At 39.0% G+C, this 27,928-nt stretch overlaps 1 protein-coding gene and 1 pseudogene across 1 annotated transcript in view; both read right to left on the bottom strand.

Moving 5' to 3' along the window:
* Window positions 1-9,540: 9,540 nt before the first annotated feature.
* Window positions 9,541-9,616, bottom strand: LOC139323329 (U2 spliceosomal RNA; annotated as a pseudogene).
* Window positions 9,617-23,823: 14,207 nt separating this feature from the next.
* LOC139323237 (zinc metalloproteinase-disintegrin-like NaMP) overlaps window positions 23,824-27,928 on the bottom strand; it is a 48,926-nt gene continuing 44,821 nt past the window's right edge. The window contains exons 21-23 of the mRNA XM_070952513.1: window positions 27,459-27,527; window positions 25,468-25,539; window positions 23,824-23,844 (exon numbers count right to left, since the gene is read on the bottom strand). Coding sequence (XP_070808614.1) covers window positions 23,824-23,844; window positions 25,468-25,539; window positions 27,459-27,527 — 162 coding nt within the window. The remainder of the gene's footprint in view (window positions 23,845-25,467; window positions 25,540-27,458; window positions 27,528-27,928) is intronic.

Here is a 27,928-nt window from a genome sequence, read left to right as displayed (position 1 = left end):
CCTGTCACGTCTGTCACATGTGCTCAGTGTGAACCTGCTTACATCTGTGAAGAGCACAGGGCACCAGTGGCGAAGTTGCCAATCTTGGTGTTCTCTGGCAAATGCCAAACGTCCTGCACGGTGTCGGGCTGTAAGCACAACCCCCACCTGTGGATGTCGGGCCCTCATACCACCCTCATGGAGTCTGTTTCTGACCATTTGAGCAGACACATGCACATTTGTGGCCCGCTGGAGGTCATTTTGCAGGGCTCTGGCAGTGCTCCTCTTGTCCCTCCTTGAACAAAGGCGGAGGTAGCGGTCCTGATGCTGGGTTGTTGCCCTCCTACGGCCTCCTCCACGTCTCCTGATGTACCGGCCTGTCTCCTGGTATCGCCTCCATGCTCTGGACACTACGCTGACAGACACAGCAAACCTTCTTGCCACAGCTCGCATTGATGTGCCATCCTGGATGAGCTGCGTTACCTGAGCCACTTGTGTGGGTTGTAGACTCCGTCTCATGCTACCCCTAGAGTGACAGCACCGCCAGCATTCAAAAGTGACCAAACCATCAGCCAGAAAGCATAGGAACTGAGAAGTGGTCTGCAGTCACCACCTGCACCACCACCACTCCTTTATTGGGGATGTCTTGCTAACTGCCTATGCTTTCCACCTGTTGTCTATTCCATTTGCACAACAGCATGTGAAATTGATTGTCAGTCAGTGTTGCTACCTAAGTGGACAGTTTGATTTCACAGAAATGTGATTGACTTGGAGTTACATTGTGTTGTTTAAGTGTTCCCTTTATTTTTTTGAGCAGTGTATATGCATGCCAGGGGTGGGTTCTAATTTTTTTTACTACCGGTTCTGTGGGCGTGGCTTATTTTGTGGGTGTGGCTTAGAGGTCATGTGACTAGGTGGGCGTGGCTAGCTGGTCAGAGTCATTTCTAGAAGGTCCTCGCACTTATGATCAGTCCTCGCACTTATGACCCAACTCATTTGTTTGCTTTTAACACTGATCAGCTGTAGGACGGCCCTTTGAAGCCCCGCGGCAAGAATTTAAACAGGTTTTTTCCCTCTAGTCATCAGCTGGGACTCAGGAGGCAGCAATAGATTGGGGGTGGGACCAAATAAAAGGCAAGAATAATGTGGGTGGGTGGGGGTGGGAGGGTGTGGGGGGGGAGAACCGGTTCAGTGACGTCATATCATCACCACTACCGGCTCGGCTGAACCGGACCGAACCAGGAGGAACCCACCACTGATGCATGCCTCTGCAAACATAAGCCTGCTTTTAAAGTTTTTTCAATCTTGATTTGATGTGCGTCTTTTAATTCTTCTCTCCTAATAGAAAAAAGAAGGAAAAACTTTCCCATTCATTGCCTTCTTAATAATGACTTTTGCAACAACATGAGAATAATAATAAATACATTAGAATTCTATGAAGCACACCCGGAAAAACAAGCTTTACTGGTTTTCCTTGATGCCCAAAAGACATTTGACAATTTAAATTGGAAATTTTTAATGGAACAACTAAAATTTATGCAATTTGGGACAAAATTTGAAAAAATGATAGGGAAAATTTATACAAAACAAATGGCAAGAGTAATCATGAACGACGATACAACAGAAGAATTTAGTATAACAAAAGGGGTAAGACAGGGATGCCCACTCTCTCCACTTTTGTATATATTAACGTTGGAGATGCTCCTGAAAAATGTTAGACAGGATCAAGAAATAAAAGGTCTAAGAATAAAGAATGAAGAATACAAGGTTCAGGCTTTTGCCGATAACATGGTGTTCATAGTAGAAGAACTGCTAGAATCAGGACCAAAATTAATTAAGAAATTACAAGAATTTGGAGAAGTAGCGGGACTTAAGATCAATAAAAACAAATCAAAACTAATAACCAAAAAACCTTACTAAGAAACAGGAAAAAGGTTTGGAAATTAATACTCAAATTCAAGTAACCAAGAAAATAAAGTATCTAGGGATCTGGTTAACAGCAAGAAGTTCCTCAATCAAAGAGGATAATTATGACAAAATAGTATTACAGATTAAAAAGGATTTGGATAGTTGGAAAAATTTGCAGATATCATTATTGGGAAGGATTACCACCATCAAAATGAATATTCTATCAAAACTACTATTCCTTTTCCAGGTTATACCAATAAAATTGGAAAAAAAGTTTTTTGAAACATTAAATAAAATAATTACCAAATTTGTATGGCAGGGAAAGCGACCAAGAATCAAACTTAAATTTCTACAGGATATAAAAGACAGAGGGGGAGTAGCACTCTAGAATGGGAATTATATTATCAAGCTGCTGGCATAACATGGTTAAAGGAATGGATAGAACTAAGGAATAAGAGAATATTAGCGATAAAAGGCCATAATCTACAAGTAGGATGGCACGCTTGCCTCTGGGATGGAAAATATAAAATACATAGTTACTTTGAGACTTATAATAAGAAATGCATTATTACAAATTTGGTTGAAAACTAAAGAACAACACTATGCAAAAATACCAATTTGGCTTTCACCAACAGAAATATTAAAACACCCAAATTTAACAGAATTAAATAAAATAATAAGATACAAAGACCTAATAGATGAACAAGGAAAACTGAAATCAAAACAAGAACTGGAATCGGATTTGAACAGAGATATAGATTGGTGGATATATATACAAATCCAATCCAAACATAAAGAAGACACAAAAACATATGAAATACAAAGAGAACATTACAAATTAGACAAAATTATATTAGGGACAGATGAAAAATTAATTAGCAAGATACATAAAAATTATAAAATGGAAGAGGAGATAGTGAAAGATTCAATGATTAAATGGGCTCAGAACTTTAATTATACAATAGATTTGGAGAAGTGGGAAGCAACATGGCAAGTAAATTCAAAATTAACATTATCAGTGGCATACAAGGAAAACCAGTTGAAGATGTTTTATAGATGGAATTTACCACCAACAAGAATTGCAAAGATGTTCCCAAATAATGAACCAATATGTTGGAAGTGTAAGAAAAGCCATGGAACCTATTACCATCTATGGTGGACATGCCCGGCGGCAAAAAAAATTCTGGACAAATATAAAGAAATGGTTAGAAAAAATAACCGATCAAACAATAGAAAGAAAACCAGAAACATTTCTACTAGGAATATTTATGAGAACATATACCAAAGAAATAAAATATCTGATTTTACACATCATAACAGCGGCTTGAATAACATACGCACAAAAATGGAAACAGGAAGAAAAACCAACAGATGAAGAAGTGATAAAAAAAGTTTTAGAATGTGCTGAGATGGACAAATTAACAAAAGAAATTAAAGAAAAAGAAGAGACAGATTACTATACAATTTGGGACAAATGGTATGAATGGCTTGAGAGCAGAAATAAAGAACAACAGAAATAGGGGAGAATATAAAATGTAAAATATGTATGCAACAAATATATATTTGTATATTTGTATATATTAGCTAATTGTTTTAAGGAAAAAAAAGTTAAGCATTAATGGGTTTTTCAGGCATCTGAAACAAATACATAGAAATGTATAAAATTAAGGCTATTAGGATTAGAAAATATATTGTAATCAATCAAAAAGGGGACAATGAAGAAAATGAAACAATATGAGAGACATGTCACAGTGGAAAGCTGACCACGAAGAAACACTTGTTAAAAAGAGGATATATTTATATGTTGTATGTTATGTGTTTGTCATAATGTGTAGTAATAAAACAATAAAACTTTTTTAAAAAAGACTTTTGCAATGAGCTTTCTGGAAGTGAGAACTTGGTTCTATTTTAGAATGAAGAGATTAAAAAATACAAAATTCCAGGATTGAGGTCATTTTTCATAGCTGCTACACAACTGGACAACATCAATCCCTGCAATTAATGAGCTATAATCATGAATTTCTATTATTTATTAGAAAAATTGTATTTTTTATTTTTTATCCTTTTTGCTTGTGATTTTTATGTCATATTTGCTGGTCAATTATTATCTATTCTCTTATGCCATTAGTTATTAGGAACTAAATCAAACGATCTTGTCTTGGTCAAAGAAAAGAAACAGAAAGAGAAAACTCATCAATATAATTTAAGAAAATTGTTGCATAAAAGCTGTACAAGAATTAATTAATTAATCTCTTACATTAATCTACCATCTTTTCTCCATGGATCTCAAAACAGAATACATGGATCACCCTTCATTTTATCCTCACAGCACCAATCTTGTGAGTTACGCTAGGCTGAGAAAAGTAAGTGTCCAAAGTCATCCAGTGAGGTGCATGGTAACTGGAAACTTAAACATGGGTATCCTGAACCCAATCCAACATCTTAATCTATATCCGTGATTGTGAACCTATGGCACGCGTGCCACAGGTGGCACGCATAGCCATATCGGTGGGCACGTGAGCTCAGGTCTGGTGCACATGCACGTGCTGGCCAGCTGATTTTTGGGCCTTCTGGGCCCACTGGAAGTAGGGAAACAGGGCCTCCGGGGGGGAGGTTGTTTTAACCCTCCCCAGGCTCCTAGAAAGTCTCTGGAGCCTGGAGAGAGAGAAAAACGGGCCTACAGCTCCATCGCGTGGCAGGAGCGGGGGGGGGATCGCGCGCACCTGTGCGGGGGTGGGGTACATAAAATTATGAGTGTGGGCACGCACACATGTAATCTCCCCCCTGCAGTTTCCCTGCTCCTGGCATACGATGGCAAAAAGGTTAGCCATCACTGATCTATACTGGCACTTCAAAAATAGCAAAGTAATTTTTTTAAAAAATGAATTGGAAATCTAGGCTAGACTCAAGAGATTTGCAAATGGTTCAAAGCATGCTTGGATCATTCTTCCTTGTTTCACTGTAGCTGTCAAGTTTCCGAAAGATGCCCTAATTAATTCATGAGCCATGATCCAAACTTCAAAGGAAATATAGTCATTTATTAGGAGCAACATTCCGGCAATACTGGGATGCAGTTAGGACTGATCCTACGTAGATATGCATTCCCCTATGACCCTGTCTCTCCCCTCCTCTCTGGCCATGTCATAAATCACAGTAGCCTTTAAAAAAAACACCTGAGTGGAGACCACCAGAGAAGTAAATATTTTCTCCAAGGAACTAATACAGTGGTGGGATTCAGACAGTTTGTACCACTTCGGGAGAACCGGTTGTTAAATTTCTGAGCAGTTTGGTGAACTGATTTTTGGAAGAAATCATTAGGGCAGAGAACCAGTTGTTAAATTAGTTAAATCCCACCATTGAACTAATATCACTTTTACCCTGTTCACCATCTGATAGAAACTTCACTTCAGGTCAAGGAAAAATTAAAAATGTTTGTGTGGGCACAGATGTTGAAAGTTGCTGACCAAAAGCTCTCCTGAGTCACGGCAGCAACAGACAGAAGGCTTCTGTGAGTTCCCTCCTGGACAAGAGGATGATACTTTACTGTACTTGAGAAGAAATGGCTCTGTGCCAAACCATAATATTCCATAACTGGCAGCAGTCATTTCAAACACACTTATAGCATTGTTGCATTATGATTAAAGTCTTAATTTTCTTGGAATGTAGGCATCAAAGAAAGAAGGGCCAGATTAAAGTCTTTGGAACTATGACCTGTTCCTGGAGAGCTCTGAATATCAGCATTGTCCAAAATGTACAGTTCCCATAATACAATTATAGATATATTTTCAGGCACAAATAACTGAAAACAATCATAGAAGATAGAATAATACTGTCAGAAGGGACGTTTGAGGTCTTCTAGTCCAACCCCATGGCAGGAGATCCTATACCATTCCAGAAAAAAAAATGTCTGTCCAGTCTCTCCTTGGAAACCTCCAGTGATGGAGCCCTCACTTCCAGAGGCAAGCCATTGCACTGATTAATTGTTCTCACTGTCAGGAAATTTCTCTTTAGATCTAGGTTGAATCTCTCTGTAATGATTTTCCACCTAATACTTCTTCTCCTGCTCTCAAGTGCTTTGGAGAATAAGTTGACTCCATCTCCTCTGTGACGGCTCCTTAAATCCTGGAAGACTGCTATCATATCATCCCTAACCCATCTCTTTGTTAAAGTAGACATCCCTTTCCCAAAAGTGCTTTTTCAGGAGGCAACTGGACTTTCTTGCTTTTCCTTTTGAAGACATTTCGCTTCTCATCCAAGAAGCTTCTTCAGCTTTGACAGGATAGTGAGGAATGGAAGGGGAATGAATCCTGTCAGAGCTGAAGAAGCTTCTTGGATGAGAAGTGAAACGTCCTCAAAAGAAAAAACAAGACAGTCCAGTTGCCTCCTGAAAAAGCACCTTTGGGACAACCATGACCTGGATGACTTGTAGACATGTCTTTTTTCCTCAATCATTCATCATGATTTAGCCTCAATTCTATATTTATGCATTTGGTTATTCTTCCCTAACTTATTTTCTTACCACTGAATTGCATTTTGTTGGATAGGGCCCAGTGTTCAAGTATCTCAAAGTCATTAAGAATACTAAGCCTATATGTAAAAGTGCTTGCTGTTCCCCACCCATCCATCCATTGTCTATTTCACATTGGAATGGAATGGAGTAGAGTAGAATAGAATAGAATAGAATAGAATAGAATAGAATAGAATAGAATAGAATAGAATGGAATGGAATGGAATGGAATGGAATGGAATGGAATGGAATGGAATAGAATAGAATAGAATAGAATAGAATAGAATAGAATAGAATAGAATAGAATAGAATAGAATAGAATAGAATAGAATAGAATTCTTTATTGGCCAAGTGTGATTGGACACACAAGGAATTTGTCTTTAGTGGATACGCTCTCAGTGTACATAAAAGAGAAGACATTCATCAAGAATCATAAGGTACAACACTTAATGATAGTCATAGGGAACAAATAAGCAATCAAGTCATATTAGGAAACAGTCAATATAAATTGTAAGGATACCTGCAACAAGGTTACAGTCATACACTCATAAGTGGAAGGTGATGGGTGGTGGGAACGATGAGAAGATTAATAGTAATACAGACTTAGTGAATAGTTTGACAGTGTTGAGGGAATTATTTGTTTAGCAGAGTGATGGCGTTTGGGAAAAAAACTGTTCTTGTGTCTAGTTGTTCTGGTGTGCAGTGCTCTATAGCATCATTTTGAGGGTAGGAGATGAAACAGTTTATGTCCAGGATGCGCTGGGTCTGTAGATATTTTCACAGCCCTCTTTTTGACTTGTGCAGTATACAGGTCCTCAATGGAAGGCAGGTTGGTAGGAATTTCTGCAGTTCTAATTATCCTCTGAAGTCTGTGTCTGTCTTGTTGGGTTGCAGAACCAAACCAGACAGTTATGGAGGTGCAGATGACAGACTCCATAATTCCTCTGTAGAACTGTAACAGCAGCTCCTTGGGCAGTTTGGGCTTTCTGAGCTGGCATAGAAAGAACATTCTTTGTTGTGCTTTTTTGATGATGTTTTTGATGTTGGGTGTCCATTTTAGGTCTTGAGATATGGTAGAACCTAGAAATTTGAAGGTCTCTACTGTTGATACTGTGTTGTCTAGTATTGTAAGAGGTGGTAGTATGGGAGGGTTTGTCCTAAAGTCCACCACCATTTCTACAATTTGGAGTGTGTTCAGTTCCAGATTGTTCCGGTCGCACCACGAGGCTAGTTGTTCAACCTCCCGTCTGTATGCGGATTCATCATTGTCTTGAATGAGACTGATCACTGTTGTGTCATCTGCGAACATCAGTAGTTTAACAGATGGATCGTTTGAGATGCAGTCATTGGTTTAGAGAGAGAAGAGAAGTGGAGAGAGCACACAGCCTTGTGGGGTCCCTGTGCTACCTTAGTCACTTCATCAAAGAAAGCAATAATGTTTATCTGGGATGGTCTGTTTTTGACAAGCCCATGATGGCTTCTATTAATTGTGGAGGGAACTAGAGAGTCAGCTGAAGTGGACTTAATTCTTAATAACAGAAATGCAATGATAGAGAAGGTTGAAGATACAGGAACTTTGGCAGAGAGTGACCATGTCATCTTAAAATTCAACATAATGCAGGCCCAATTAATTAAACAGAGCCATTTAGTTCAAAGCACAGAAAAGTTTATTCTTCTACGCACCAGAATCTAGTCACCTTATGGTCAATGGTACATTGGCATTAGATTAGGGTCAATTGAATTTGCAGAGGCTGGACTTGAATCTATTGTGGCAACACAATGACTCCAAACTGATGACATGTTTAACTCCACCCTCCAGCTTTATCCACTCTTGTCCCACATCTATATGAAATATGGCCAAATGTTTTGTTCTTGATTTCTGGGGTTTTTAAAGATTTTTTCCCCTTTATTATTTTTATAAATAAGTTAATAAGTGAACATACCTAATAGTCCTGCCTCCTGCTATTTAAACCAACAACTTCATGATTTCAGTTAGGCTGACAGGGAATGACTGGACCAAAATCACCCAGCTGACTTTCATACCTAAGGCAGAACTAGAACTCACGGACTCCTGATGATTGGCCCAAAGTCACCCAGCCGACTTCATGCCTAAAGTGAGACCGAGGATCATAATCTCCTAGTTTCCAGAGCAGCATCTTAACCACTACAGACCAAACTGGCTCTTTGCACTTCATTTCTTATTCATTTTGCCAATGAATTTGTCCCCCAATTCTAACCACCACTGACAAGCTTCAATGATTTTCAATTTTTGCACTGCAACTATGTGCATCTACAGAGAGAGTTAGTAAAAGAGCGTCAAGATGGTAACCACAAAACCTTGTTTCTTTTATATATGCAGGTGAGATGTGTGTGTCCTTGAATGCCACTAATTCTAATTTTGCATAAGCTGCTCTGTACAAATTATATTACAAATTATACTTGCAGGATCACCTCCTACCGGCCTCCCACCGCCCAGTGTGCTCACATAGGGCTGCCCTCCTCCGGGTGCCGTCGGCCAGACAATGTCAGCTGACTGTGCCCAGGATGAGGACGTTCTCTGTGGCGGCACTGACCCTCTGGAATGAGTTACCCACCGGTCTCCGGACGGCCTCTGATCTCCGTTCCTTCCGCAAAGACCTGAAGACATGGCTTTTTAAGCAAATTGTCTGATTCTGTTTTGGGAGTTTTAATTAATTGTGGGATTTTAATTGAATCTTTTAATCTTATTTATTATTGCTGTTTTATTGTGATTTTATTGTTGTGAGCCGCCCCGAGTCCTTCGGGAGAAGGGCGGCATATAAATTTTAATAAAATAAAATAAATAAATAAAAAATTATGAGGATCAATTAGGAGAAGCATTGCACAAATAATGGCAAGATTGGATAAATGAGTGGTTTCATGGGAGCATCCTATTCTCTCTCTCTCCCTCCCTCCCTCTCTCTCTCTCTTTCTCTCTCTAATTTATCTGTTTATCTCTTGTCTTCTAATATTCTTATATGGTTGTCTCCAGACAAGATGGGGCTAACATAACTCCAATAAATAAAATAAATAAATATTCTTTCTTTCTCTTCATATAGAAGACAAAGCATAGACCATTCTTGCCAGGCTTATGAGTAATTGTTGTAGCAGTGGAGATTGTGTTGAATTGAAGTTTTGGTATTTGGTAAAAATTTGCAAATATTTTTACTACACTTGATCTTAGCCAAAAGGCCGAGAAGCGATTTGCAAATTTGCAAATATTTTTATTTCATAGATTATTCCATAGTCTAATTTGATAAAACTTGTAAATACATTACATGAAATATTAATTTGAGGTGAAAGTTGAGATTCAAATCAATTAGGCAAAAGAGCATTTCATGTTTTGTAGTAATGTCGCTCTAACATGTTGTGTCCTTGTTTTAGGGACCTTTCCTTTTTTTAATGAGTTGCAAATTGCATGATAGCCTTCTGAAAATGGAAGGTTTTTTAATTCATAGGAAACCTGAGAATTCCTCTTACTTATTGAGATATCTCATTCAGTTACATTGCCCATAAACAGGATGAAGAAATTGAAGAGATTATTTTGAAGTAGAGTCAGTCAATGAAATTCCACCCTAGAAGAATTAGAACAGACCAAAAAAAAAAAAAAAAAAAAAAAAACCAATCAGGTTGTTTTTTTTACAGAATATATAATTCAAGTCTGGAATTTGCCACTATGAGAGTTGGCGTTAGCTACTAGTGTCAGCGTTCCAAATTATGATCTCCTTCAGCACTGACATGAATGAATGAAAGAGGGAGAAGCTTTGCTTTAATGCTGAGATGAACTTTTACCTAATTCCCTGCTCTACAGTAGATAGCGTTACCTGGGTGACAGAGGGAGGGGGAAAATTCCTGTGAAAAGAAAGTGCTTGGGACGAAGAGATGGATCTGCATGATGGCCAATGAGACACTGGGGTTGAAGAACGGAAAGGGAGGGGTTTGGAAGGAGGTGCCAGTCTTGGCTGCACCCAGAGTTCAGGGATGTCGTTCTCCTATTCTTAAATAAAAAAAAGATTCATCAGAGACCTTGCGTTTGAGAATGAAGTTTATTTAAGATAGCAACGAAACCTGACAACTAGTTTGTCTGGCTTCATAGAGCTTTGAATCATAGGGCTGGGGCCCCAGAAGTCTTCCAGTCCAACCCGCTGCTCAAAGCAGGAGACTTTATAGCATTCCAGTCAAACGGCTGTCCAATCTATTTTTGAAAACCTCCAGTGATAGAGCAGCCACAGCTCTATTCTATCGGTTACATGTTTTTACAGTCTTACTTCTAAATTGGATATCCCTGTGTGATACTGGAAGGCAATTACGTCCCCTTAATCCATCTCTTCAATAGGCTAAATATACATAGCTCCCTCAACCTTTTTTGTTTTTTTAGAAAAGAGTTGTACTAATTCAAAGAAGTCATGGAGATCAACAGTTGTTAGCCTTGAAGGCAGAGGGATTATCTCTGAAAGCCATCTGCTGGGAGACCAAAGAGTTTCTTGTGCAGTTGGTTGATTATAAACGCTGGATTAGATGGGCCAGAGGTACAACCCAGTGTATGTTCTTAAGTACATATTCTTTTGTTCCTGAGAGGTATGCAAAGAGTAATACTTAGAAGTTTAAAGTATTTAAAAAAATACTCCGTATTTAAAAAATACTGTTTTCAGACCTATTTCTTCAAAATCTATTTCTTTTGAAATGAATCTCTTGGAATTTGGCTTTCTTTATGTTACATTCATTCCTGAACTATGTGGCTGTCTACCTATCACGCTACCCTCTTATTTTAAAAGAGTAGACAACTATGTGGTGGACCTGCCCAATGGCGAAACAATATTGGCAAAGGATCAAAATACAAATAGAGGAAATAACACACCAAAAGATAGAACTAAGACCAGAAATCTTCCTACTAGGCATCGTGAATGGACACTACGAAAAAGAAACAACATATTTAATTATACATATGATAACAGCAGCACGAATACTATACGCGCAACACTGGAAGAGTAGTGATATACCAACACCAGATAAAGTAATCAATAAAATTATGGAATGTGAGGAATTAGATAGACTCACAAAGGAATTACAAAATAGGGAAGAACATGACTTTTACTTAGTATGGGAAAAGTGGTATAGTTGGTTGAAAGATAGGAAAGAGATGAAGCAATAGGAACTAAACAAAATGACCAAATATAATATGATGGAAACAAAGAACAGACATAGGTCAACAAAGACCTATAGTAGATAGACAAAAGGGAATGACCAAATAAAGAAGAGTCAAAATACAAAGAGAAATGTATATTACAGTTGCGACAAACTGGACATGTATTGAAATGGGTGTTTATATGTTTTTATGTTTTGTACGTTTCATTGTTCTGTTTAGTTTGAACTTATAAATAAAAATTGGGGGAAAAAAAGAGTATACAACCCACATTTACAGCAGTGGCTCAAAAGGCAACATCAGAAGAAGAGAGCATCTCTTCGCTCTTTTGCCTCGTGGATGGCCTTGTCCCTACAGCTTTACCTGGCACTGTCCAGTTTTACCTTTACAAAACTTTCACATGCCTTGTGATGGCATTTCACTGGTCTTCCTCCTTATGGCGGAAATTAAATGGATGGATATTAAATCTCCATTCTGTTTGCCTTAATGATCTTTTAATCTAATTAATAGCTTTGGAAGAATTAAGAGTTCCAGCAAAGGAAATGGTCCTAATCCTTGAAAAACAAGTACAAAATCTAGCACAGTAAATCACATCCGTGTCAAGAACTTGTAATAATAAACACAAACTCTGACATTTAGACTTTCTCATGGCAGGGATTAGGAAATAATAAGAAAACATATACCCTAATTATTACTGCAAAAGAAACTGTTTGGCAAAATGAAGACACTAAAACCCTTATTGATAGTTTACTGCTGTCCTCTAGACAAGACAATGGATTTTTCCACGGTGGCATTGGTTAACATTTTACAGTTTTATCTAATGGCACAGCTTCTATTAAAAAAATAATAATCCTAAACTTCACAGCATCACCAAACTCATTTTAAGATTTTAGTGTCCATAAGTTAGTATTCTTAAGATAGATCTTCAGATTTCAGCATTTTTTTTTTAAAAAAAAGTATGTACTTTGCTTTGAATTCTGAATTCATGGGCACCCTTCTTACCCTTGGAACTAGCAAGCATCCTGTTGCCAACTATTTTTTTTTAATTGAAAAAGTTTTAAAAATATCAATTTTTCCCCCATTTCCCCCCCATCCCTCCCTTACCCCCCCAAACTCTCCCCACTCCCCATGACTTCCCCAAGGTGAAATCCATCCCCATTGTATTGTATCATGCTTTACCATCCCTCTAGTCTCCCCCCTGTGTACTATACAATTCTACATAACAATAAGCTATTTTGCCCCCAATAAATTATACATTTCTAGACAACATTTAGCTAAAAGCTATCTGATACTTCCTAGTTTGGTATTTATTCTGCACATAATCGATCCATTTCTTCCACTCCCATGCATAAGTCTCTTGAGTCCGGTCTTTTAAGTATGCTGATATCTTCACCATTTCTGCAAAACTGGCCATCTTCAAAGTCCATTCTTGGATTGTAGGCATATCTTCCCTTTTCCAATATTGACCAATCAATAACCTAGCTGCTGTCACCATATACAATATCAATTTTGTTTCACCCACTGAGAAACCCTTAACTATACCCAGTAAACACAATTGAGGAGAAAATTGAATTTTTTTCTTCAAAACATTTTGCGTAACCCACTGTTGCCAACTATTGTCCATCTCCCACATACTACATTGGACTACCCTTGAAGACTATTGGAAACTACACTTGGTCCAGAATGCAGTGGTGCCAACTTTCAGCTTTGGAAGCCATATTAGGCCGGAAGCTTCCATGCTGCCACCTTCTCATGTGTGGGAAAGTAGGAGGGGGAATTTAGTAGAGGGATTGTCTTTAGACATAATAGCATTCTTCCTGTCCGGTCAAGGTTAGGCCGATCCTGCATCTGGAGAAGGAGTGGTTGGAGTACTGTCTCGAGATGGGATGGATGTTGATTGGAGCATGTGATCGACTGAGGAGTGAGGGGATGGTTTTGGGGGTTTTGATTTACTGAGGGAAACTCTGGACCTCTCTGATTCGGGTTTCCCCAGATGTGCCAGTTTACCTATTCTAGTAAATAGAACTTTGAAAAATGCTTGCTTCAGAGTTTTTACTTGGAGTTGGGTTTTTTTCTGGAACGCTGACACCAATACTTTTGGAGACCCCTTAGGTGGCACATGTAACACCTCTGTCAAGGAGAGATTCAACCTAGAAATAAGGAGACATTTTCTGACAGTGAGAACAATCAACCAATGGAACAGCTTTCCTTCAGAGGTTGTGGGAGCTTCATCACTGGAGGCTTTCAAGAAGAGACTGGACTGCCATCTTTCAGAAATGGTGTAGGGTCTCATGCTTGGGCAGGGGGTTAGACTAGATGACCTACAAAGTCCCTTCCAACTCTGTTAAATTGTCAGTACAAGAGCTGCACTGGCTGCCAACCTGCTTTGCAATTCATCTTTTTTTTTTCCTGCTAAGTTTAGGTGGTTTAGGGACTGTAATTTACCAGCCCAAGAATTGCAGGATCAGCTGATTGGTAGGAAAACGTTCATGAGATTCTATCATTAATGGAAAGCAATCACATAACCTGATTTAGGCTATCCACTCGATTAATGGCATAACTGAGAATACATAACCAGTTTCCCAGTTGCAATGGCAGTAAGAAACCAATAATTTTCAAGTGATGACTGGGAAGCTAGAGGAAGATCCATCATTTCTGATCTCCGTGCTTTCCGCCGTGCCCTCAAGACCCTGATGTTCCAACAGGCGGGGATAAACATATGAACATGTGAATGATTTTTTAAAATGTTATTTAATTCTGGGTTTTATTTAATTGACCAAACTAAGTAATAATTTTAATTAGCAATTTTATAATGTTTGTGTGTCTATATTTTTCTTGACTGTACACCGCCTTGAGTCCTATGGGAGAAAGGCGGTATAGAAATATAATAAATAAATAAATAAATAAATAAATAAATAAATAAATAAATAAATAAATAAATAAATAAATAAATAAATTTCCCAGTGCTGCTTCTCAAAAATGGTGGAGAGCTGACAAGAAAGAGACTAAAGTCTATGCCAAGATGACTTTTGCATATATGAAGGTGAACAAAAATACACTTATAAACAAGAGACCAATCTCTGCAGTGTCCAACTTCCAATCCAGCAAGTCACGTGGCCTTCAGAGGAAAAAGTTCTCCATCCATGCGATAAATGCAAGGGTTGCCAGTCAGCTGCCATTGAGAGGAGCAAGTATAGCATAGCAACTAAGGTGTTGAGTTTGGATTGGGGTGATCCAACTCTCCGCTGATCCTCATGGATCACTATTAGCTGGTTGCTCTCTTACTCTCTTACTCCAGTCTCTCTCAAATGGTAATTATGGCAGAGATATAAAATGAGAAAGACCAGCCTCCTCCTGTGCCCTGACTTGAGCTACAAGAGAAAAGGAAAAATAAATGAACCATCTCAGATCAATGGATTGGTCCACCCCATCCAATGTGGCAGAAGGGGGGGAGGCATGGTGTGCACCTCCATCAATGAAGGAGTTTTGGCTGATGCTGTCTAGGAGAAGAGCCTTTTCTGCTCTGGCTCCTGCCCTTTGGGTTATTCTCCCACCAGAAGTGAGATCTGCACCCTCCTTTTTGGCCGTCCAAGAGGGCCTGAAAACCTGGCTCTGCCAGCTGGCCTGAAGCCCCAACTGGAGTTCACCATTCTGGAGGTGGCTTCTTGGGTTGGGAAAGGCCTCCATCTTTCCTCCTGTACTTAGTGTTCCCCTCCTCTCCATCTGTTAACAATATAATAATAATAATAATAATAATAATAATAATAATAATAATAATAATAATAATAATAATAATTATTATTATTATTATTATTATTATTATTATTATTATTATTATTATTATTATTATTATTATTATTATTTTATTTCTATACTGCCCTTCTCCCGAAGGACTCAGGGCGGTGTACAGCCTATTTAAAAACACAAGACAAACATCAATTTAAAATTTAAAATTATTAAATAAATTTGGCTCCATTTAAAACCCCAGAAATTTAAAATACCCCAATTTAAAATTATCATGTCGATAGCCCGGCCTGGCGGAACAACAGGGTCTTCAGTGCACAGCGAAATACCCGGAGGTCGGGGATCTTACGTATTTCCGGGGACAGTTCGTTCCACAGGGCTGGGGCTCCCACAGAGAAGGCCCTCCCCCTGGGTGTCACCAGCCGACATAACTTGGCCGATGGCACCCTGAGGAGACCCTCTCTGTGGGAGCGAACTGGCCGGTGGGAGGCTATTGGTGGCAGAAGACGGTCTCGAAGGTACCCGGGTCCTATGCCATGGAGCGCTTTAAAGGTGATAACCAGCACCTTGAATCGCACCCGGAAGACCACTGGGAGCCAGTGCAGCTCACGCAGGAGGGGTATCACATGGGCACAATGAGTTGCGCCCATAACCACCCGCGCAGCCGCATTCTGGACCAGTTGGAGCCTCCGAGTGCTCTTCAAGGGGAGCCCCATGTAGAGAGCATTACAATAGTCCAGCCGGGAGGTGACAAGGGCGTGAGTGACCATGCACAAGGTGTCCCGGTCCAGAAAGGGCTGCAACTGGCGAATCAGGCGAACCTGATAAAAGGCCCCCCTGGCCACGGCCGTCATATGCTCTTCTAAAGACAGCCGTGCATCCAGGAGGACACCCAGATTGCGAGCCCTCTCTGTGGGGTGCAAAGATTCACCCCCAATAGTCAGCGATGGCACCTGCTGACTATATCGGGACGCCGGAAGCCACAGCCACTCAGTCTTGGAGGGGTTGAGTCTGAGCCTGTTCCTCCCCATCCAGACCCGCACGGCCTCCAGGTAGCGAGACATCACATTAAGGGCATCGTTGGGGTGGTCTGGGGTGGAGATGTACAGCTGAGTATCATCAGCGTACAGATGACACTTCACCCCAAAACCACGGATGATCTCACCCAGCGGCTTCACATAAATGTTGAACAGAAGGGGCGTGAGGACCGACCCTTGCGGCACTCCCCATGCGAGGTGCCTCGAGGTAGACCTCTGCCCCCCTGCCAACACAAACTGCGAGCGGTCGGAGAGGAAGGAGGAGAACCACCGCAAAACGGTGCCCCCTATTCCTAACCCCTTATCTGGCACATCATTGGTACAAAGTCTGTCAAAGAAAAATTGGCCACCAGAAACTGCAAAGCTAACTCTCTTTACATTGCCAAAATCCACATGTCTGTAGGGCTGCATTTATCTGTATTGCTCACAAAATCTTCTTGCCAAATATGAGGGAAGAATTATCAAGCATTGTTTACTGGCATACAGATAGCAAATAAATTAGCATGTTATTGTGTTTAAGGATGCAGTTGAAAGTCATGAACAGTAGATGTCAGGGTTGTTCCACATATAAAGATTTGTTTTTTAAAAAAAATACAATCCATTTTTTAAAAATCTAAAACTTTATAACTGATGTTTTTAGGTACTGTAGAAACATGGCCTAAACAAATAGCTTATTTAAAACATAAAAAAATGTAGGAATCTGCAATTAGGGAATTTGCACCTTTTTGAATTCAGACAATCTTTATTAGTAATAGTGTCAGCACTTCAAATTTTAATAGAATCATAGGACTGGAAGGGACCTTGGAGATCTTCTAGTCCACGGGTATCAAACTTGATCATGTCATATGACATCACGTGATGTATCGTGACGTTTTTGCCTTTGCGGAGCCGGGTTGGCTTGGCCTGGGCATGACGCATCCAGACTGTGGGCCCCGGTTTGACACCCCTGTTCTAGTCCAATCCTTTGGCCAAGCAAGAGACTTTGTAGCATCCTGGACAAATGAATGTCCAGTCTTTTCTTGAAAACCTCCAGAGATGGAGCACCCACAGCTTCTGGAGTCAAGCCATCCCACTGATTAATTGTTCTCACTGTCACAAAATTTCTCCTTAATTCTAAGTTGGATCTCTCTTTAACTCAACCAACAGAGCTTGAAAGCTAAGTAAGGCTGATTTTAAAAATACTTGGGTGAGAAGCCATCAGGAGAAGAGTTAGAAGTGGGGTTGGGGGTTCCAGTTCTGGTCATTTTATTCACACATTTGTCTTTCAGCTAAAAGCTAGTAAGAAGAAACCACGCTCTAGGCATCCAACAAGTCTATACCTATCTCTACACATAAGTGGTGTTTTGGATACATTTTGAAACCATCGGTGTGGCTTGAATATACCTATTTTGAACGGTTTCAAGAATATTAAGCTTTGAAAAAGAGCAAATTTGGGAGCAATAGAATAGCTGAATACCTTAGCTTGGAAAATCTTGCAAGCTGAGGATTTATAATGGGCTCTTTCTGAGTAATAAAAGTTACAGTATCCGTGGAGGTACTTTGTGCAGCACTTTCCCAATGAAATAAATGAGTATCGCAGGACAGAGAAGCATGGAATTAAACTCCAAGGTGCACAAGACGTGCACACCAGCTTAATATGAGTCCCATTTGCTTACCATCTGTGAATAATATGATAGGGTAGAGTCATCTTAGAAGGACTGCTAGAATCTTAATTTCTCTTCTATATGTACCCAGGATCGTCCCCACTACACAGTCACTCGGCGGGTGTCTCAATGTCCATCATTCTGGACATAATTCTGCTCTAATCTCTCACCCAGTCATGTCCACTGGCCCAGCTCAGGTCACCTCCACTGGCCACTGAGGTATCTGATGTCCCTCTGGTCACTGGCTTGTCCACTCACCTCGGTCAGCTCGCATCCACCTTCTCCACCTCTTCTTCCCTCAACAGAAGCTCCAGGGCTATTCTAACTAAAAAGTCTAACTCTTCAATTTCTAACCTTGTCTGAGATAAAATGTCCCCTTCACCATTCAGGATTCCAGTCAACTCTCCCCTCAAAAATCTTCCCTCCCAAAATCTGACAGAATTATTCTATTATTCTAATTATTCCAATTATTGGAATGATCTAAATTTAATGAGTTAATCCGAGTTAGTTGGAATTTTAATATCTCAAAGCATATGTATGTTAAGAGGAAGTTTTAAAAAAAGATCTATTAGAATGTTTTGAATTTAGAAATGTTTTTAAAGAAAAACAGTGTTTTAAAATGGATAGGGAAAAAAAGTATGAACGGTGAAAGAATCTGAAAGAATACAGTGAATCTTGTTAATATAAATGGCGATAGTTGATAAAGATTATTAAGTTCAGATAGAAATGCATATTATTTCCACAGCAAGGAAGATGAAGCAGAAATGGTTAAACTGATTGTTTTATTGAAAGAGAAGAGAAGAATTTCCCTATAACTAAGATGAACCTTGGAGAATCTGGTTCCAGGCTGGCCTGGTTCTTGTTAGTCCTTGGAGGATCATAAACCCACAAAAAGGGACAGATCACAAACATTTGCATCTTAACAAAAAAGACATGGTCAGATTTATTTTTATAAGCAGCGTTTATATAAGAACATTTTAAATAGAGGTATTATTCCATATTTTACATAATAATAACATAATATTTTAAATCACAATTTAACTAGACATAAAAGTGTTTGTGCAAAGGGAAAAAAAATATTGCACAGGTTGACTTTGCAGCCTCCATGGCTTTCCATGTTTCCATTAATTTCTAGCAGAGACCTCAAGGAAAGAATTCCTTGAGTTTTCCAGTTTGGGGTAGGAAGATGTGTAAGAGAAAGGTTTAAGAGAAGTCCCCGCTGCCAATAACAACAATAAAATAAACTGAAAAAAACAAACCAGGCAAGTTTGAAATAAACCCACAAACATTCTGAAAAGAAGACAAAATAATGTCTTTATTTACAATGGTCAAACAGTTGATAAATTGCAAGGCAGATTTCAATGCAACATTGAGTTGATCTGCATTTAACTTTCTAACTCTCTTAACTAACTCTCGTTTGACCAGACTAGCAATTTGTCATTTGCTTCTAACAGTTCTACAGGCCTGGAAGAGAAACTGTAGGGGAATTGCAGATGCCAAGAAGAGAATTAGAATCCTACTTTTCACCTGCAAGTATTTTTTTTCCTCCAGCACCCTGTTTTTCCCCCTCAAGATGACAAGCATGTGCAATGTATATTAATGTACACTAATTTTCTAATCCCTATAAACTAGACAATCTAATCTCATGGATAAGTCTGTAGTAGTCCTCGATTTACAATTATTCTTTCAGCAATTTGAAATTACAGTGATTCTGAATTGGGGGGGCGAGGGTTACGATGTCTTCCCAACCAGCACTCTTGTACACCTTTGCTTTATGATCACATCACTCAGTGATGACAATTTTGGTCTCAGTTGCCATTGTAAATTGAGGACCATCCTGTATTTAAATTCAAGCCAATGCAAATGCCCCTTCCTCTTCTGATTTAGCAATCAATCTTGCTAAATTTAGACACAGGAAAGGAAGGGTTGGTGATAACTGTCACCCAGACAGTATATATGCTCCCTCACTCCTAACAGAAATGAATAATCTCTATTTATACCTGACTCCCAAATTGAACTTGAAGTTTCCTACATGTGATTTATACATACCTGGAAACCTAAAAAGCAATATATTTAATTCTATTAAAATAGCCAAAATCCTAGATGTGCGCCAAAATCCACAAGATGTCAGTGTTATACAATGAAATAATGCAAGATTTCAGCTGAGCATGCAAAATTTTGGCATTCATATATAAGAACACATAAAAAGTTGAAATCTTTTAAGACTTTGCAAACTTGTATAATTCCAATTCATCTTTAAAAAAAAAAAAACATTTGACACTTAAAGAGCCTGCCCACACCTCCTCTAGAATAAGATAATGCCACTCGAAGAGAAGTGATGGAACAGGTACAATCAGTACAGATAAGGCACATTTTATGGTGATTTCCACATGTCAATCTGGGCTATTTTTGGTGCAGAGGACATGCAGTGGAGAACTATGTCCCATCCACTTCACAAATGCCCATGTGTTTCTTTTGTTCATGCCAGGTGGCTCAGCAGACTAAAAGCATTGTGATTAACACCAGCTGTCTGCAATTAGTGTAAGTTCGAATCTCCCCAGGCTCAAGGTTGACTCAGCCTTCCATCCTTTCTAAGGTAGGTGAAATGAGGACCCAGTTTGTGGGGGCAATAAGCTGACTTTGTATAAATATACAAAAGTATGAAGGCTATTGCTTAATGCATTGTCAGCCGCCCTGAGTCTCCGGAGAAGGGCGGCATATAAATCAATTTTTTTAAAAAAAGTGCTTGCCTCTCCATGCCTTGTTAAATCTTGATCAATGGTTATGCTGCTTAGAAAATTCTAAGATTGTCAAATCTATCTATCTGACTACTTTGAAGGTGCCAACTTCGAAAGCTATTTATAGTATGGAGTTCTATTTGTAATTAGTTGTAATTGTAATTGACTGTTGTCTTTCTGAAGATGACATAACTTTCTTTGACAGAACACGAGATGCTTACTCAGACCCGAAGACTATTTTGAAAACACCTTGAAATCTAATTTCAATTCAATTCAGAAAATCAATTACATTTTTTTTCCTGAATTAATGGGGAAAGGAGACTTTTTATATATGCAAAAGCTTTTTACATTTTTAGATCATTTTTCAAGTACCTGATTCAGTTAAACAGTTCAGTTTTTCTTGACTTTCAGATTCTGGTCTGAATCTGATTCAGATTTAATGAAAAGAAGGATTAGGGGTGATATGATATCAGTATTCCAATATTTAAGGGACTGCCACAAAGAAGAGGCGGTCAATTTATTCTCCAAAGCAGCTGAAAGCAGGACAAGAAGCAATGGATGGAAACTAGTCAAGGAGAGATCCAATTAACAATTAAACAGTGGAAGGACTTGTCTCCAAAAGTTGTGGGTGCTGCAAAGATTGGAGGTTTTTAAGAAGAGATTGGACAACCATTGTCTCTGATGGTACAGCATTTCTTGCTTGAGCAGGAATTTGGAAGACCTCCAAGGTCCCTTCCAACTCTGTTATTCTGGTTGGAAAGTTGACCCAATTGCCTTCAAGCTGAAAATCCAAATCACAGGTTTATGCTGTCCTAGTCATGTCTCCCATATGTGCAAGGTATACCCAACTTAGACTGAGAAACAAGCGCACTCAATCTTTAATTCATTTAGCTGACATTCTTTTTCTCAACTTCTGCTTCTTTGTAGTGTATTAGAAATCCCGTAAGCATACTGAGAAATGTAAGTCACCAATCAAGGCAGCTCTCCATGTCATTCCTCTCAAATTTCAATTCAACTGACATTTCCTAAAAATGTACAGGTTGCCTCAGTTTCTTTGATGCCTTTGCACACACCCCCGTTGAGCAAAATGGACAGTAAAAAACACTGCAAAACAGTAGCCTTGTGGTACCCCAAGAAGGTGCATCATAATTCCGTCCCGTTCTGGGTGTTTCTTGCAATAGGCAAAACAACATATAAAATTGTGTGGATGTGGAGATGTGTATCAAGGGTTTTTTTTGAGGGGGCAGTGTTTTTTCATGTGCAAAATGAAGAAGGGAGGAAGAAGAAACACAAATGAAGTGAAAACTGAGCAAACAGTGTCACTTCCTTTTCCACACAAAAATACAATGGAAAAATCACAGACAGGATCAGTCATTCAAAAGCTTACGAGCTCAGAAAGAATTTTAGATGTGGAGGATTTCAGAAGTGGCCTTACTTAAAACACAACTAAAAAAATACAAAAAAAAAATCAACAAAATTATATACTTTTGGTTCTCTTCCTTGACCTGTTTTTTTTTTCAAATCACATTACATCTTTTGGCTCCTATTGCACCTATCCCGATAGCTCCCTTAGTCTCACAACTGACTTTTTCAAACAGTAGCACATTTTTTTAAAAAATAATATTGTACTACTTTAAGGAATCCTGCCTCCTAACCTTTCCTATCATTTTAACCCATGAACTGTTTGGCTGCTTAATGAAAATGTTATCCTTGAAAGGTCTAAGCATTTAAATGTTTTTTTTTATTGTAATGTAACAAAAAGAAAGTACTTAAAATGACCTCCAAGGAGATCCCAACCTATTCAAATGCTAATAATGAATTCCTTCTACCATTTAGAGTTATCAGATCTTCATGTCTGTCTCTATCTCTATCTCTGTCTCTATCACTTTCCTTTTAAATACTCAAGAACATACGCGGCTCAATGTTTAACTATTGAGTCCTTGGTTGGTTCTTTTCCTGCAAATGGCTCATTACTCTTTCCCTTTATGAGAAGGTTGATCTGCAAGAATCAGTAGAAGATGCTTTTGACAGCATGAAAGCCTATTGCAGATTACAGCTGGGCTTTTAGAGTTATACTCAGGGGTATCCATGGGGGGGGGGGAATCAAAAAGTCAAGATGAAAGCTGTAGCCATGCCATTAATGCCCTGCCTCTTTTAATGCACATATGTAAAAAGGGGGGGCACTTCAATGGCATGATCAGAGCCACTATCTTGACCACTCAGCTGCAAATGTCTTAGGAACTGGTCAAGGTTGACCAGAGGCAAAAAGCACCAGGAATTCCACTTCTTTATCTCCATTGTTATTTTTTTAAAGTATTCCTTTTCTCTCAAGCCAGCACCCCAAAAGGGCTAAATATCTCTACTAGAAGCCTGAAAGGGTCACTTGCCAATGGCTTTTGAAATTAAGCCAAAGGTTACATGTAGCCTTAAGGAATAGGAGCAGAATCTGATGAAAAAAGTTGGCAGAGTTAATACAATTGTACCTTGAAAAGTCCTTGAGCAATAAACAATAGGCACTGGAGTCCCTAAGTCTCATCTCTGCTTCTTTGTTTGCACAGGTAGAGAGAAGGTTCAAAGAGATCCGCCTTCGCTTATGTCAAAGAATCTGGTGGCATCATGCAAGACTCAGTCATTTTGTACTCCAAGAGAATAAAGTGATTAATTCAGTAGGCAGGACAGTTTCTGTTTCCCCTTCTGCTTCAAGCATCAAAAAAAATATTTCTTTAGTTTTGATTTTGTCCACAGTTGGCAGTGATGGGTGTTTAAATCTCCTACGGAGGCATCATTTGCTTCTATGCATCTTTTGGCTCGGTTCACAATTCACAAAATCATCCCAACTCTGCTAGGATCTCCCCATTTGATATTCAAGGATACAATGGAAGAACGCTGAAGATCTTCTTATCAGTTCCCATCCTTACTACAGGCGATGCTGTCCCCAAAGTTAAAAAGACATTCCCTGCTGCAAGAGGAAGCATTAAACTTGTGGAAAGAAGTCACCATTCAGTTGTCCTTTGCAGGTATGGAAACTGAGAAAATGGAAAAGGTCTTCTTGGAAATCAGAGAATCGGTATCATTTCTGATTCTTGTTTTGTTGCATACCCTGAGATTATTTAGTGGGCTTCAGCGCCTGCAAACAATAGCAAATAGATATTGAAATCAAATGACTGAAAGCAAAGCATTATATGTCTGGTTTGGTTTTGCAACCCAACAAAACAGACACAGACTTCAGAGGATCATTAGAACTGCAGAAAAAACAATTGCTACCAATCTGCCTTCCGTTGAGGACCTGGATACTGCACGAGTCAAAAAGAGGGCTGTGAAAATATCTACAGACCCCTCGCATCCTGGACATAAACTGTTTCAACTCCTACCCTCAAAATGATGCTATAGAGCACTGCACACCAGAACAACTAGACACAAGGAAAGTTTTTTCCCGAACGCCATCACTCTGCTAAACAAATAATTCCTTCAACACTGTCAAACTAGTTATTAAGTCTACATTACTATTAATCTTCTCATCATTCCTATCACCCATCTCCTCCCACTTATGACTGTAACCTTGTTGCTGGTATCCTTACGGTTTATATTGACTGTTTCCTAATATGATTTGATTGCTTATTTGTTCCCTATGACTATCATTAAGTGTTGTACCTTATGATTCTTGACGAATTTCCTTGTGTGTCCAATCACACTTGGCCAATAAAGAATTCTATTCTATTCTATTCTATTCTATTCTATTCTATTCTATTCTATTCTATTCTATTCTATTCTATTCTATTCTATTCTATAAATTGATTTAAGTCATCAGTCCTAAAGATGGAAAACAAACCAGAGTGGAATAGGGAAGGAAGCAATAAACAGGTAGGAGTCCTGCAGATTTTACTCCAGTAGTCATTGCCAACTATAGGGGGCAGCGGTCATCTCTGTTTCAAGGTCATTGAGCCAGTGCTGTCCAAAGACACTTCCATGGTCATGTGCCCAGCATGACTGTATACTGAGGTGCATGGAATGCTGTTATCTTCCCACAAAGTGGTACCTATTTATCTACTTGTATTGACATGCATTTCAACTGCTAGTTTGGCAGGAGTTGGGCAAGGATGAGATATCATCCCATCATGTGGCACTTTGATCTGGAACCTGAGCTGCCAGCTTTCCAGCCAATAAGCCCAACATCTTAACCACTGAATCACTGTGCCACAATAAATAGGTAAAGGAGATAAATTTTCCTCATCCAAAATAAGCTTTGCTTTTGTTGTTTTGATTTTTTTTTCCTGAAAAAATATACTGTATTTTTATTGATTATGCTAGTTTCAGACTGATCAAGTTGATGACCATGCTTTTGGGGGGGAAAATCACTGGGAGAAGTTATACCCAACAGAGCTAATATGTACCCATCCATCCAAGTCTCCAGGGTGTTTTATTTTAGGAATTAACAGCCGAACAAAGAACTAGTATATCTAGTTCCGTTTGTCCACAGATAACTTCTTCATCCCACAAAGACAGTTTCTCTAAACTAAATTATTTGACCTTGGACTTATTAGCTTAGATGGCGCAATTCCCTTTGTACCATTCTTGTCAATGATCCGTGTATGTTGCTATTTCCAATAATGGCACTTTTCTACCCAAATGTAATCTTGTCACATGAGAACAAAGTATAGCCTCTCGATCTTTCTACCTCAACCAGTTAAAAAGTCATAACTCTTTAACATCTTTATCATTTTTGTATTTTCATAGAGTACCTGCCTCTTACCTGGGGTGGAGGCGGAGGAGGAGCTGGCTTAGACTGAAGGTCAGAAGAAGGAGCTGGATTCATTATTTTTGACTGTAAGAGAAATGCCAGATTTATTTCTGTTAAATATTAACCAGCCATTTAGTATATGCTGAGTATATTATTGCTAAACTGCCATTTGCAAACAGCCAAGAGTCTTTGGTTGATTCGGTAGTTTATAACTCTAACAAGTAAAGAAATAAGATACAAATAAATGTTTACACCTAATTACTCTTGCTTACTTACTTTTCACCTGCCTGCACCAGGTTTGTATGGAAAGTTGAGGGTCATATTTGAAAATTGAACTGATAAAGGGTCATTTTTAGAACTTTTATGGATAAAATAGAGAGCATAAGTACCAATTTTGTTACTTAATATTGCCTACCTATCCCCCCACTCCAAATGAAAGCATTTTGCTCCAGGACATTCTGAATAGAATTTGGCAGCTGCAATATTGATTCTGGAAGGCTATTTTTAATCTCCAGTTAACTACAGTTATCCTGTAGTCTTGATCTAAAACTTGGGTTTGGTTATATATATATATATATAAAAAGAACCAGCATAAGCAGTACAGATGTTATTGTGATATATAACATTTCAAGAAATGAGCCAGCATCTGCCTAGTGCCCATGTTCTGGCATTATTCTTGAATAATTTATCTGCAAGATATTTTGTAATCCAAGCTCTTCAGAATATGTGTTTAAAGCAATTTAGCTGGTTACGAAGAGTGGGATTCACTGCTCGAAAGGCAATTCATGATAGTGGGTTACAAGGTTTGCACTAAGATTCAGTTTTCTTATGGGAAGTTGTTTCTCTGAAAAAGGAACTTTCAAGGATAAAATCTGGAAAGTGAGTGTTTCTGGGCCCCTTAAATTCTTACTTGAAGAAAGGGGGTATTTTAATAATGGAACATGTTCCAACCTTTTCCCATTAAAACTGGAGTTTGGACAAAGCTTGCATAGGAATACTATCACTCTGTTACCGAACAAAAGAGCAAGAGCAGAATTGGAGGGCGGAGTTAAATGCATTATCAGTTCAGACTCCCTGCATTGTCACAAGTCCAGACCTACTTGAATCCTCTTGACACTTATCTAGTGCCAATTTAGTGGGTTTTTTTTTTTTAATTTGATTTATATGCCGCCCTTCTCCGGAGATTCAGGGCGGCTTACAATGTGCTCAGCAATAGCCTTCATCCTTTTGTATATTTATACAAAGTCAGCTTATTGCCCCCACAAACTGGGTCCTCAATTTACCTACCTTAGAAAGGATGGAAGGCTGAGTCAACCTTGAGCCTTGGCGAGATTCGAACCAGCTTAATAACAGGGTGCCTTAGACCACTGTACTACCAAGGCTCTACCAAGTGTTGACTATTAGTTGACTAGATTCTTGTGTATAGGTTTGAATAAATCTTCTATGCTCCATTTTTTGAATGGTCCTATTTCTTTGTGCCTGACATTAATCTCATTTAACTTTGTGCCCCCCCCCCCCTTGCCTACCTCTCTGGTCCTCTCCTACAGTTACTATTGTAGATTAACTGTCCTAGGTAGATGGAGATTCAAGAATAAGGCCATAATGCAATTCAATATATTAGTGGCAATTCAACCTCCCTTTACAAAAGCATCAAACCTAGACCTGATATGCAACATTCCAAAGGCTTTATGTCTCCTTTGGCATTAGGAAGAAAGGACTACAAAGTCTGGTTGTATTCAACAAGCAATTTAAGCAATTTAAGCTACTATATGGTTAGGCACAATCCCTGGAGGGTCAGGCCCATTAAAAAATCCCCACCAGTAACCCACCAGTTGAAGTTTTTCTCCCAGTGCAGTTCTTTGCCTTATTTTTCATCCAGCAGTCTGGAAAAGTGAAAATTTCACACTGTCTAGAAGGAGTTATTATCACAAAGCCTCACCCTAGCATCCTGCTATAAAGGAACGAAATATGTTGGAAGAGTGATGTTTAGGAAGCTGACATACCATAGATGGATATATGGTGGATTTTGCTGTTGGAACTGGAGGTGGTGGGATATTTGGTTTCACAATGGGCTGAAATTGAAAGAAAATTGGAAGTTTTTTTCAGTTGCCTTTGCACACAGTAGTCAACATGCATTTTAAAAAGTGCTTTCAACATCTTCTATTATCACTCAATCTTTGCAACATGCTCCACAGTGTTCTTAAAGTATGGTGCCCAAAACTGTACCTAATGTGTTCAGCAAACAAGATTTAACCAGCCAGAATTCAATGGAAGCATTACATCTGGGCACAATGCTTCCATTAATACAGCCCAGGAATGCCTTAAACTATTTTAGCCCCTGGATTGTCCTATTCTATTTATCCTTGGCAGTGTTGCAACAAAAACCGGTCAAAGGATGCATTATGTGTCATGAAATCACTTAAATGCCCTCTGGCTACATATATCCCTTTGGGCATTGATATACTTCACTCAT

This window comes from Pituophis catenifer, unplaced genomic scaffold (assembly GCF_029215685.1).
Source record: "Pituophis catenifer annectens isolate HBS135680 unplaced genomic scaffold, rPitCat1.0.hap2 SCAF_12, whole genome shotgun sequence".
Classification (NCBI taxonomy): domain Eukaryota; kingdom Metazoa; phylum Chordata; class Lepidosauria; order Squamata; family Colubridae; genus Pituophis; species Pituophis catenifer.
Note: the sequence above shows the minus strand (reverse complement) of the source record. Positions and strands in the feature narration are given on the sequence as shown.